Below are 14,470 nucleotides of genomic sequence, written 5' to 3'. Positions count from 1 at the left end.
GGACGACGCTGGGCCAATTGTGCGCCGCCCCATGGGTCTCTCGGTAAAGAGTTCAATGTTTGATGCATTCTACCTTGTCTGCTCGTGTAATACTCAGAGCTGATGAGACAGTCAGACAGTGGATGGATTTGGGATGGAAGGATCTCAACAAACCATTAATATAAAATGACATGGAAGATGAAGTGTGTGCGTGCGTGCGTGCGTGCGTGCACTCACCTGTGTTTGGGTGGGGTACTGATGAGGGTGAGAGGGGTCCGGAGTCTCCAAACCGCCGAGCAGCAGGATCTCGTTCACCTTGGGCTGTCGCACGCTCAGAGAGTCGACCAGCTTGGGCAGGTCTGGAGAGATTGAGGCCAGTTTCTAGAGGAGAGAGAGACGTCGCCCACAGTCACAATGACAGTCACACAGGCAGTCATCACCAGAACAAACCTGCTAATTACCTAAACAAATCAACCCCCCACACCCAGGCTAATTATCCTGAATCCATGGCAACAGAGCCAGTGTTTATGATAGTTAAGAAAGACTCTGGGGGAACGGGAGGAGAGGAAAGGAGAGGCGAGGAYAGAGGATGAGAGAAGGAGCAGAGGGGTTAATGGATAGGGGGAGGAAAGGGGAGGAGGGAGTAAAGGAGATGAGAGGGGGAGGGAGGAGAGGGAAGAAAGGATATGAGAGGAAAGCATGGGTAGGGGGGAAAAGAAAGATGACAAGGGAAGAGGGGACCCAGCACACCTTGACGCAGCTGTTGTCGTGACGATCCACCTTCTGCTGGTCCAGATTCACAAAGCAGACCTGCAATGAGAGGGATAAAGCTTCAGAACAGTGGTAATGTAAAGCTACAAAAAAAACATAGTGAGACCTGAGAGGTTAGCATCAAATAGTTCAGAATACTGACTGTGATGTAGGCAACCTTACTCCCCATTCCAATGACCTGACTTTACCCAGATAAAAGCATGATTACTCGTCTGACAGAGGAAGCAATCATGCTGTGTTAGCCCTCACTGGCCATTACAAGCCTCTAGCAGGACGTGATTTTGGAGGTATGGCAACGCGWGAATAAGCAGGACACAACAGGGCTAATTGGCACCCAGTCAGTCAGTCCCCAGGGAGCGAGCGACAGTCCCTACATACAGACTGATAGAAATTTACTGAATAGGTCCCAAATTAAACCCTATTCCCTATATAGTSCATTACTTTTGACCAGACCCCTATTAGCCCTGGTCAAAAGAATGAAGGAAATAAGGTGCAATTTGGAATGGAGAATAATTTCACTAAATTGCTTTGCCATTGTTCATTCAGGGGTGGGTTTTCCAAAGTATTCATAGTTGCATTAGTATGRTATTTCAATTGCTGACCCAGACTATAGAACAGCAAAGTGCTACGAATGTTGTTCGTTCACGCATAGAAGATTGGCCGCCCTGTCAAACTTCGATTTTCATAAGTGTGACTCTGTCGTGCCAGTGCGGTATGTAAAAGTTCAGCTACAAATGCTTTGGAGAAACACAGATAGTTTAAGCAGACTGTGTTTGTCTATTGTTGTGACAGATGAAAATCAGATCAAATMTTATGACCAATTTATGCAGAAGTCCAGGTAATTTCAAAGGGTTCACATACTTTTTCTTGCCACTGTACATACCAGGTCCATCTCTCCAAACCCAATATTCTGCCCCCACGCTTCAGCCAGAGAACATATTATATCTATTTTCTAGAGAGGAGAAATAAACTATTTCCTGTATTAATCAACATACCAATTATTGTAAATCCCAGCGGTTGATATAACCTCCTTGATCATCGTACATACCCTCTCTGATGTACGTCATGCTGAAAGCCCTCAAAGCTCAAAGAGCTTAGCTACCCACAATTCATATGGTTTCTGTAAGAGCTATTCTTTATGATTAACTTCCCTATGTGACTCAATTAAGTAAAAGAACAAACGCTTGTGGGGTCCATCTTGTAGGCCTCTCATCTCTCCTCACACATGTCAATTAGACTAATATGACTGTCTGGTTTGCCTGTGGGCTATATTCAGCATCTTATTCCCCTGCTCCCCACCATGTTTTTTCCCCTTCCTCTTTTCTTTTCCGTGGCACTCGTGTCCATGTTCCATGTTAATGGGTCTTCTCGGGGTGAAGAGGGCATGGACGCTTCTGACTAACATCAAAAGAGAAGCAGAAGGAGAAATACAAACAGAGGTAAATGATGCAGCGACTGGAACTGGATCGAATGGCCCAATCAGCTTAGAGATAAAACTGTTCTGTCTGCCAATCAGGCTGAATCTGTAGTTTGTTACTCTGTGACATCATGGATGTTAGTCTCTGTTATGAGTGGATTTGATTTTTTTTATTTCCCTCTTTTACAAAGGAATCTTGCACTTTARCCATGTTTTCTACATCATTTCTGCCTATTTCATTGATCTTTCATAAAAAGTAGCCTATAGGATGAAACAGTGAGCTAACCACCCCAAAGCTGAAAAGGGGACAGAATTAAACGGAGGAAACAAAATGGCGGGAGCAGCTTGAAAATTGGAGTGGCGCTCTTTATCAGGAGAGTCAAAATGTCCACCGGAGTGAAACAACACAGAACATTGCACTTTCACCATTTCACCCCTGTTTACATTATTACATACAGTGGGGAGAACAAGTATTTGATACACTGCCGATTTTGCAGGTTTTCCTACTTACAAAGCATGTAGAGGTCTGTCATTTTTATCATAGGTACACTTCAACTGTGAGAGACGGAATCTAAAACAAAAGTCCAGAAAATCACATTGTATGATTTTTAAGTAATTAATTTGCATTTTATTGCATGACATAAGTATTTGATACATCAGAAAAGCAGAACTTAATATTTGCAGTGTGTGCAATAGGGCTGTTTTCTTAAAGAAGTTAAATCCGCTTCGTGTTTAGTTTCCTTGCCACGATACGAACGAGTATTGTGATACTGGTATCATCCCGGGCCTAATGATAAATGTTGCAATTTTAGCTCATAATTTATCTACATTACCAGTCAAAAGTTTGGACAGACCTACTCATTCAAGGGTTTTTCTTTATTTTAACTATATTCTACATTGTAGAATAGTAGTAAAGACATCAAAACTATGAAATAACACATATGGAATCATGTAGTAACCCAAAAAAGTGTTAAACAAATCAAAATATATTTTATATTTTATATTCTTCAAAGTAGCCACCCTTTGCCTTGATGACAGCTTTGCACACTCTTGACATTCTCTCTACCGGCTTCATGAGGTATTCGATTTCTTTGCTTCTTAATGAGTTTGTGCCAATCAGTTGTGTTGTGACAAGGTAGAGGTCAAATACCAAGTCCATATTATGGCAAGAACAGCTCAAATAAGCAAAGGGAAATGACAGTCCATCATTACTTAAATACATGAAGGTCATTCAATCTGTAACATTTCAAGAACTTTGAAAGTTTCTTCAAGTGCAGTCGCAAAAACCATCAAGTGCTATGATGAAACTGGCTCTCATGAGGACCGTCACAGGAAAGGAAGACCCAGAGATACCTCTGCTGCAGAGGATAAGTTCATTACAGTTACCAGCCTCAGAAATTGCAGCCCAAATAAATGCTTCACAGAGTTCAAGTAACAGACATCTCAACATCAATTGTTCAGAGGAGACTGCGTGAATCAGGCCTACATGGTTGAATTGCTGCAAAGAAACCACTACTAAAGGACACCAATAAGAAGAAGAGACTTGCTTGGGCAAAGAAACATGAGCAATGAACATTAGACCGGTGGAAATCTGTCCTTTGTTCTGATGAGTCCAAATGAGAGATTTTTGGTTTTAACCGCCGTGTCTTTGTGAGACACAAAGTAGGTGAGTGGATGATCTCCAAGTGTGGTTCCCACCGTGAAGCAAGGAGGAGGAGGTATGATGGTGTGGGGGTGCTTTGCTGGTGACACTGTCTGTGATTTATTTAGAATACAAGGCAGACTTAACCAGCAAGGCTACCACAGCATTCTGCAGCGATACGCCATCCCAACTGGTTTGCACTTAGTGCTGTTTTTCAAAAGGACAATGAACCAACACACCTCCAGGCTGTGTAAAGGCTATTTGACCAAGAAGGAGAGTGATGCAGTGCTGCATCAGATGACCTGGCTTCCACAATCACCCAACCTCAACCCAACTGAGTTGGTTGGGATGAGTTGGACCACAGAGTGAAGGAAAAGCAGCCAAAATGTGCTCAGCATACAATATGTGGGAACTTCTTCAAGACGGTTGGAAAAGCATTCCAGGTGAAGCTGGTTGAGAGAATGCCAAGAGTGTGCAAAGCTGTCATCAAGGTAAAGGGTGGCTACTTTGAAGAATATAAAATATATTTTGATTTGTTTAACACTTTTTGGGTTACTACATGATTCCATATGTGCTATATCATAGTGAAGACATCAACACTTGTATTCTACAATGTAGAAAATAGTAAAAATAAAGAAAAACCCTTTTTGACTGGTACAAKATTTTGACTGGTYCTGTATGTGTGCATTTCCTCTCGTGTTGTGCCKCTGCTGAGGCGGCGTCCTGGTGATTGTTGCAGCGAGGAGCCATGAGGCAAACAGTGGTGGACAGTTTAGAGTAAAAACAATACAACTACACTTTCCTCTCTGTCTCAGTTAACATGCTGGTATTTATTCATTAGAAAACACTGTAGCGAAACATTTTGCCATAGATACAATTTTTGGGTAGTCCCTTCCTGACTGTTTTTGTCTGTTTTGCAATGCAGTAGGAATTTAACAGTGAGGAGGCAACAACAAATCTAGACTTGCCCAGAGTTAATTTTTATTAGCAAACGTGAAGATAAGCAGGCGAAAACTGTACAAATATTTCCCCCCAAAATAAACAGGACAATGAACAAAAGGTAGGCCTAATAAACTAATCGGAATCAAAAATAGCTRGAACAAAAGAAAACCCAGGCTTGGATCTTGCAGATTTGATCCCTACACAGGCTCAAGGGGAACCTGGGAGGGCGGGTCTTCTGGTGCCAGAACCCCGTGAAAGTCTTCAGATGTAAACCGCAAAACTTTTCTGCCGCAGCCACAATAATGTCCAGTTTCTTAGACTTCTTTGAGACTTGTGCCATACAGCATAACTGTGGCAATGAATGACACAAAATCAAACTTTGTAGCACACAGGGTATCTTTTACCTGCCAGAAACCATTTACTACAGGCTGTGGTGTGTCCACTACCATATCTTCACTAGCATCACTTGTTTTCTCAATTCTTTTAATCGCATAGGAGATTTGATTGACCTCTCTAACTTTTGCCACCTCYATCTRCTTCACCCTTACAGGGCACTCCAGGAACTCCCGATCATAATTCCCACCACAATTGCAACACCGTCATCTTTCTACACACCATTCTTCAATATACTCTGTCCGTTTGCACACACTTGAAACATGGCCAAATCCTTCACAATTCTTACACAGCAATGGTTCGGGGACAAAGGCTCTTACAGCGTATCTTATAAAACCAAGCTTCACATGCATGGGTATTTGCTCTTTATCAAAAAACAATTCACCCAGCGGGTCAGACACCGGGCACCAACCCCTTCAGGAATTTTCTTCCGGTATTCAACCCGATCATCTGTCGTCACCCCTGAGATGACTCCTTTGWCAGGTTCTCTACTCTGAAGTTCAAAACACAAAACTTCTGTTGTTCCGATTCTTTTGAGGCTCACTGCAATCTTCCTCTGTTCTTCAGAAATACAATTAATCAAAAGAATACCACTCCTGGTCACTGACAGACTCCACTTTTCCCAGCGCATACTTTACCATTTCACACCTGAAACAGGTTTCCCACATATGCATCCTCCTCAACAAACGCAACCCAACAAGAAGCAATTGATTATCATTCATACTGTGCACGTATCCTCCACTCCAATTTTAGACAATTTCCTTTTTGTTCCAGTTTTCGCTACTACTGTTGTCCACTCAGAACATTAATCTTCACCAACTTTTCTCGACATGCTGCTTGATTCGAACTCAGCATCCACTTCCGTCATCTTTTTCCTCCCTATCTGTCTTGTACTACAAACAACGCAATGACATGCCTCTTGTAGCAATACCCATTACCCAGAATGCATCACAAACCCTTCGCAAACCTAATTACCTAATTGACAATCAACTTCAACAAATGTATGAAAAAGGTATAAAAACACGTTCAGGTAATATATTCCACATGATAAAAAATATATATTTTTAGATAAAAAAAAAGGTATAATCTTTGTACATTATATCATAAATAGGACTGCAGGAGTTATGTCACACATGCAGCTAACACAGATGTTTTGGCCGGGTATGGTTCTCAATCAGGGACAGCTGTCTATCGTTGTCTCTGATTGGGAACCATACTTAGGTAGCCCTTTCCCTCCTTTCAGTGTGGGAAAATGTCTTTGTTTGTGGCACTATAGTCTTAAGCTTCACGGTCGTTTTTGTATTGTTTATTGTTTTTGTCGGCGTCATCCTAATAAAAAGGAATATGTACGCTCACCACGCTGCGCTTTGGTCCTCTTCATTCAACGGCCGTGACACACAGGTCCAGGAATGGTTGAAGAATTGCAACATTTACCTAGAACTAACGCTGCAGATAGCAATACTGGGTGATTTGAAAAGTCATAGTCAATCGATCAATAATATAATAATTATTTTAGCAAAAATGTTTATCTTTAATTTACAATTTGTAGAAACTATGAGAATAGAAAGGTTCAGTACTTTTGTGAAGCATCACAGCACAGTTGAAAAATATATGGCAAATAGAAATCCAAAATGGATGTTGTTAAGAGGGATGGGTGGGACTAATTAACAACAAGATYACAAATGTAAAACATATGGAGTCTGTAAAATGTATGTAGGTTCAGAACTTTTGTGAAATAGCAGTTACAAATAGAATATCAAAGTGGATGGACGTCAGAAATAGAGGAAAGCCAAGACTAAAAACAAACAAATATTGTAAAATAGATTGTGTCTATAAAATATGTATAATATGTATAAACTGAAGGTAGAAGCCTAAGTGTTATTGTTTATTAGTTTACTCCAATTGGGGAAGGCGTGGTAGGGTTTGCGGGGAATATTAAAGGTATATTTAAAAAAAAGTGTGGATATGTACAGTTGAAGTCGGAAGTTTGCATACACCTTAGCCAAATACATTTAAACTCAGTTTTCACAATTCCTGACATTTAATCCTAGTAAAAATTCACTGTCTTAGGTCAGTTAGGATCACCACTTTATTTTAAGAATGTGAAATGTCATAATAATAGTAGAGAGAATTATTTATTCAGCTTTTATTTCCTTCATCACATTCCCAGTGGGTCAGAAGTTCACATACACCCAATTAGTATTTGGTAGCATTGCCTTTAAATTGTTTAACTTGGGTCAAACGTTTCGGGTAGCCTTCCACAAGCCAGCCGTCTCGCAGCGAATGAGTTGGTGAATTTTGGCTCCAATGCTCCTGGGCACAGAGCGTGGTGTAAAGCTGAGGTCAGGTTGTGTAGGCCTCCTTGCTCACACACGCTTTTTCAGTTCTGGCGCACACATTTTTTATAGGATCAAGGTCAGGGCTTTGTAATGGCACACTCAAAACCTTGAACTTTTTTGTCCCTTAAGCCATTTTTCACAGTTGGGATGGTGTTCTTCGGCTTGCAAGCATCCCCCTTTTTCCTCCAAACATAAAGATGGTCATTATGGCCAAACAGTTCTATTTTTGTTTCATCAGACCAGAGGGCATTTCTCAAAAAGTACAATCTTTGTCCCCATGTGCAGTTGCAACCGTAGTCTGGCTTTTTTATTGCGGTTTTGGAGCAGTGGCTTCTTCCTGCTGAGGCCTTTCAGTTATGTTATATAGAGGACTCGTTTTACTGTGATAATAGATACTGTTGTACCTGTTTCCTCGGCTTCAGTTTTCGTTCATGGATTGATTTGCACTTTTCGCACCAAAGTCGTTCATCTCTAGGAGACAGAACGTCGCTGAGCGGTATACGCTCGGTGGCCATGTTGTTATACTTGCGTACTATGTGTTGTGTAGAGAGACGTGGTACCTTCAGGCGTTTGGAAATTGCTCCCAAGGATGAATCAGACTTGTGAGAGGTCTGAAAAAATGCTGAGGTCTTGGCTGATTTATTTTCCCATGATGTCAAGCAAGAGAGCACTGAGTTTGAAGGTAGGCCTTGAAATACATCCACAGGTACACCTCCAATTGACTCAAATTATGTCAATTAGCCTACCAAAGCTTCTAAAGCCATGCATTGTTTAATGGCACAGTCAACTTAGTGGTATGTAAACTTCTGACCCATAAGAATTGTGATACAGTGAGTTATAGTGAAAATAACTGTCTGTAAACAATTTTTGAAAAAATTACGTGTGTCCATGCCAAAACTATAGTTTGTTAACAAGAAATTTGTGGAGTGGTTGAAAACTAGTTTTAATGACTCCAACCTAAGTGTATGGAAACTTCTGACTTATAACTGTATGTATGTTATTGATGTATGTGTTAATGAATAAATGTTTATGTATATATATATTTGTATATGGGTACGTGTATGTATATAGATTATATATTTACCCAAAAAATATATGGGGGTGATTCTCACGAAATCTTGGTTTCAAAGATTTCAAACAACTCTTTAAAAAGATAATAACAAGGTCTGAAGTGTTTGTGAGCGTTAATTTAAAAACATTTACTGACAATTTAACACCTTTTTGAACATATTTTCCAAACAAGTCCTTAAAAATCTCATTACCGCAACTGTCTGAAAACGTCAAGACCATTAGGAAAGCTAATACATTTTCAAATGTTTTAAAAATTGAGTTACTAACAGGCATGCACAGTACTGTAAAATGCTGAAATAATTATTATTTTTTAATTAACATTGTTATTTTATTTTGACTGATTTCTCTCCTTACCCCAACACCTTCCGCAAATCTACAACCAATATTTTTTGATATTTCATTGAAACTGACATATTTTCAAAATTATGTGGCAACCTGAAATAACATAACGTAGGATTCTGCACATGCATTTAAAAGCAAACTACTATATTTCCATTCATTAAATTAAACATTAAAATGAACACCTGTTGCGGTAATGATATATAGGTTTGATAATGATAATAAGTATACTAAGACTGAGGTATGGTTAAAAAACATTACATTTAATGTAGAAAATACAATGAGATAATATTGGCAAAAATCATGGATTAAAGTTCAATCAATTAATTTTGCAGTGCTTAAAGTACATAAAATACAGAGAACACATAAAAAGAAACAACATACAAAAACATTAAACAGTACTAAAAGACAACATTAGAACAGTATAAGCAGGACAACATTAGAACAAGTACTAAACAGGACAAACATTAGAACAGTACTAAACAGGACAACATTAGAACAGTACTAAACAGGACAACATTAGAAAGTACTAAACCAGGACAACATTAGAACAGTATAACGGCATAAAACAGTACGAACAACATTAGGCAACAGTACTAAACAGGACACATTAGAACAGTACTAAACAGGACAACATTAGAAGTACTAAACAGGACAACATTATAGAACAGTGTACTAAACAGTAGGACAACATTAGAACAGTACTAAACAGGACAACATTAGAACAGTACTAAACAGGACAACATTAGAACAAGTATAACAGAAACATTAGAAAGTACTAAACAGGACAACCATATAGACAGTAACTAAAACAGGACAACATTAGACACAGTATTCTAAAAACACACGTAAACAATTTTAACCACGGCACATGACAACATGATCCCTATCCATACTGTGCACACCATACACTTCTAATTCATGGAAATAGTCCAGTTCAGTTTGGGAGCAGTACTACTTTTCCCCCCAATGTTGATTGTTGTGTCTCATATACATTGTTTCTAAACTTCAAAACGATTGTGATTAATTACTTTGGTAAGGTAGCTGTGGTACAAGCAGGATAATGCACTAGTAGAAAAATCAGTTAATTCGCACTCCAGGGGGTTAAATTGGCCCTCCGCTTCACGTGTATTGGAATCATCTTGGAGGTAGCGTGCACCTGGCGCTGTTATGGCGGTAACCATCACAGTCTAGTTTAGCACCCCTGCTACCCTCTCTATCCCCTTCCAATCCAGTGTTTTACACACGTTTGTTTGTGTACTTTGCCCAGAAACTCAGGCAACAACAGAAGTGGTCGAGCTGAGGAGTGTGGCAGGTTGTGGCTCTGGGATGATGGGCTTTTCTGTCGTCAAAGTAGTACCAACTTTTTCTCCCTCAAATCTGATGGATGGGAATTACAAATGTGTTCGCTCCAGCACAACTCATAGTGTCAACCTCATATTGACCATTTCTAATCTGGAAAGAATAGTAAAACAAAAAAAGATTTAATAGGACTCAGGATGTATCATCAAACAAAATGACATGTCCATACCACCAATATTTGTACATACCTGTGTGATTGTGCCAGGGAACAGTCTCTGTCATATTATACGAGGACCCCACTTTCCCATTCCAAAACTGGCTCAGCATTCTCCTTTTCTGACTCCACGTTGTCTCGGAAGATCAAATTATTTTTGAACTGAAGCATCCACAGCATAATCACAAAAGCAGGACCTTTAAAGTGACCATTGTGCTGTTGTTGCTGTTAGAAATATTAAGGTTCCTAAGACAAACCCACTTTATTCGTAAGAGAAATTTGAAGTGTTTTAATGAGCAGGCTTTCTTTCATGATTTTGATTTATTTTGACTGGAGCAAGATTGAGTTTTCCCTGATGTGGAAACTGCCTGGAAATTCTTTCATTTATGTTTTTCCAAATAGTAAACAGACATGCCCATTCCGCAGGTTCAGGGTTTAAAGGGTGGGATATCCATGGTTTTCTTCTGAGTTGTCGTGTATTATTCACGAACGTAATCTAGCCTGGCCTAAAGCAAGGAAATCATGTTTGATGCTGATTGGCTTATTTTTTAGGCAGTTACGAAATAAGTGTTATTTTCTTCTCAGGAAGGCCAAGTGTGAATAGTTTATATCTGTTACCACTGATAACCTGAATGACCCTAAAAGTTTTGGAAGGCTATTAAGTCTATGTCTGGAAACAGTGATGTTAATGAATTACCGTCATGTGTATTGAAGGACTTTGTTGCTGTATATAGACAAAACTGAAATGCTGAATTGGTTTCAATGAGCACTTTGTATCATCTGGTAGGCTGTTTGATTCAGTGTCCTCTGTCTTTGTACAACCCTGTGTGGTTGAACCAGTGAGAGCTGGTCAACTTTTAGCTTTTTGCCATTCTCAGTGCAGGGTGGTACAGAAAGCCTTGAAATCCTTAGATCAGAGAAAGCCTGCAAGTCCTGATCTTCCTGGATCCTGCTCTTTTTAAAATCTGGCAGCTGATTTCATAACTGAACCACTTACATATCTGTTCAATTCTAACCCTGGAATGTAATGACATTCCAAAAGATCTGGAAATCAGCATTTGTACTCCACTTTTAAAAGAGGGAGATCCAACTCTTTTAAATAATTGTAGGCCAATCTCAAAGCTGTCACCCTGGTGAAAATCCTTGAAACCCTTGTGAGTGAACAGCTAAAATAGTTTTATTTACTAACTCTATTTTATCAATGTACAATCGGGCTTCAGGAAGAAGCATAGCACAATTACAGCAGCCATGAAGGTTTTTAATGATATCACTGAAGCCCTTGACAAAAAAACAGCACTGTGTCTCACTTTTTATTGACCTCTCTAAGGCTTTTTGATACAGTTGATCATGCTATACTAAGGCAGAGATTGTCGAGTGTAGGTCTTTCGGATCATGCAGTTTGCATTAGCCTCCTAACTACTGTCTAAATAGAACTCAGTGCACCTCAATTTGATGGGCTCATGTCTGTTAAATTTGTCTGTTGTAATGGTGTGCCCCAAGGCTCTGTACTTGGTCCTCTCTTATTCACTATTTATATAAATAATTAGACAAAAATGTCCAAAATGCGCAACTTCATTTTTATGCTGATGATACTGTTATTCTACTGTTGTGCCTCGTTCTTACAAAAGCTTTCCAGAACTTGCAAACTGCTTTTTATACTGTTCAACATACCTTGTGTCAATTGAAGCTTATCCTCAATACTGACAAAAACTAAACTAATAGTGTTTTCTAAATCAAGAAATAGACCTCTGAACCTTTCACCTATTATTACTCTGAAACCTTTCACCTATAGACTGTAACCTCATATAAATATCTTGGAATTTTAATTGATGGACGGCCTGTCTTTTAAATTGCATATTCAACAACTTACAAAAAATATAAGCTGAAATTGGGATTTGATTTTAGGAATAAGCCTGTTTTTCTTTTGAAGCCAGAAGGAGGCTAGTACATTTATCCTTTACTAGACTATGGGAGATATTTTATATGAATGCTTCCCACTAGTGGTTTGAGATCAATTGACACCCCTTCTACCTGGCGCTTTGAGATTTTTTTAAACTGCAAAACCCTTACGCCCACTGTACTTTGTATACCATGGTTGGCTGGCCTTTCTAGTCACTCCGTAGGCTCAGTCACTGGTATACTTTTATTTACAAGCCATTTTGGGTTTACTTGCTTTTATTTGGGCATTTTTATTGTTAATAGAATGTGGTGGGTACTCCTCGTTCGTCGCTGGACTTTATCCTGCTAACTGTTCCAAATGTCCGAATTGAATTTGGTAAAAGGCTTTATGTACTCTGCGCCATCACTTGGACGCCTTACAAATAGTTTTTATAACTGAAGAACTTGTCCGCGATTTGGTATTTTTTAAATCACTGATGAATGATCTTGAGACTGATTCTGACCTATCAAATCTTTTTAATTTTCTGTTTTATGATTTTGTTATACTCTTGTGAATTCTATGGTTTTTATTAGATTACTTTGTAGTTTTCATGTTGTTTGTCTGTGATTTTGTAATGACTTGGTATGCCTATCTTGCCAGGAAGCGCTCTTGAAAAGAAATTTTCAAATCTCAATGGAGCCCTTCCTGGTTAAGATAAATGGTTAAATAAAAAAAATAAAAAAACTTATCGGTTTGGATAAGGCCTGGTTTTGCGATGTCAGCTTAAGGAGAATAAATATATTTTAGGCAAAATTCATCAGACATTAAACTCAGACATACACATTCATCCATTATTGATATTAGTATACATACTGAAGCAAAAATATGTCACAAGTAGAGAATGATGCTCAAGGCTAATATGATGCAGAACATCTAAATGCTTGTATACAAAGCAAGAGAATAAAACTTTTATTGAAGCACTGTTTGCATCTTTACACTTTACACACATACTGACGAAACTTCTAGAAATCCAATGAATCCCAATATCTTTCTAATTTCCGTTCACATCGGGAACCCAGGTAAGTATTAGTTTATCTCTTTTAGTAACACCCATTATACATTCATAGCATATGAACAGTAATTAACTACATTTTAATACTCAATTTACTTCAGTTTTTAAACCATTCTCTTGGTTTACAGTTTACAGAATATTCCCTCTAGGAACCCAGGTAAGAAATAAGGGTTGTTGTTTTAACAGACATTCAGTTAAAACTCACCTGATGAATTCTCATCGTCCCATCAATCTGCCTTCAGGTACGGCGGTACGTACTAATTGCCACTTTGATGTCCTCCTGTTATTTTGAAGAGCCTCACAGATGAATGAGATTCAGCTGTTCAAAGAGAGTGTTGGCATCTGGTATGCTAGTACCATAAGGACACAATTCTATCAAGCCAGGTTTTCCACTCACCAGGAGCACCCTTTCCATGGACGCCTCCGTGAAATCCATGTTACATGCTTAAATCCCTCGCAGAACGCACTTTGAGGCTAGATAAAAGTTGGTTCTATTCGATATTGAGATGTGGCCCATCTGAGATGAAGTGGATGTTCCTGGCATTTGGATGCTCCTCTGTATGCTCCTCAGTACTGGGTCAAGGTGAGCTCATGTGAGCTGTGGCGTCGTGCTGAAGACAGGCTGGACAGCGATGCAAATGACTCCACCTGCCCACACGAGATAGATAACTCCAGTATGGAGTGGTTACCTGCTGGTTGCCACCTCCAAAGTGAGTTTTATTTTAATTTCCCTGATGTATTTACAAGCATAGTTCTCACTGTAGTCTATGTGAACCACTACAATCATTCCTGGTCAGGGTCTTCGTCTCAATCTCCTCAGTCGCTTTCAAACTGGTGCTTGATTGTTATAAATGTGTATGGAGAAGTTTGAGAGGTGGTCCTGTGTGGAGGTCCACCAGCTTTTCAATGGAGGTATGCCACTTCTCAGAAACACATATCCTCACGTCCTTCTCTTCAGTGGACCCATCTTTTGCATTTCTTTGTTTAATAGTACAGATAAGTGACCCACTCCTCCCATACGAGGATGTTCCTTTCGTTGAAGGAATCCAGTGTTGTGTAAATGTCTTTATGCTTGCAATTGCTGCCATGTCCCTGTACATGCAGGACATG

At 39.4% G+C, this 14,470-nt stretch overlaps 1 protein-coding gene across 1 annotated transcript in view; it reads right to left on the bottom strand.

Moving 5' to 3' along the window:
• The window catches only part of LOC111949766 (A-kinase anchor protein SPHKAP), a gene marked incomplete at its 5' end in the record, with an annotated part of 49,889 nt that overhangs the window by 19,923 nt on the left and 15,496 nt on the right, over positions 1 to 14,470 (bottom strand). The window contains 2 exons of the mRNA XM_023967117.2: positions 217 to 360; positions 730 to 789. Of these exons, the coding sequence (XP_023822885.1) occupies positions 217 to 360; positions 730 to 789 (204 nt within the window). The remainder of the gene's footprint in view (positions 1 to 216; positions 361 to 729; positions 790 to 14,470) is intronic.

This window comes from Salvelinus sp. IW2-2015, linkage group LG22, assembly GCF_002910315.2.
Source record: "Salvelinus sp. IW2-2015 linkage group LG22, ASM291031v2, whole genome shotgun sequence".
Taxonomy (NCBI): Eukaryota; Metazoa; Chordata; class Actinopteri; order Salmoniformes; family Salmonidae; genus Salvelinus; species Salvelinus sp. IW2-2015.
This window is presented reverse-complemented; position numbering and strand designations above follow the sequence as displayed.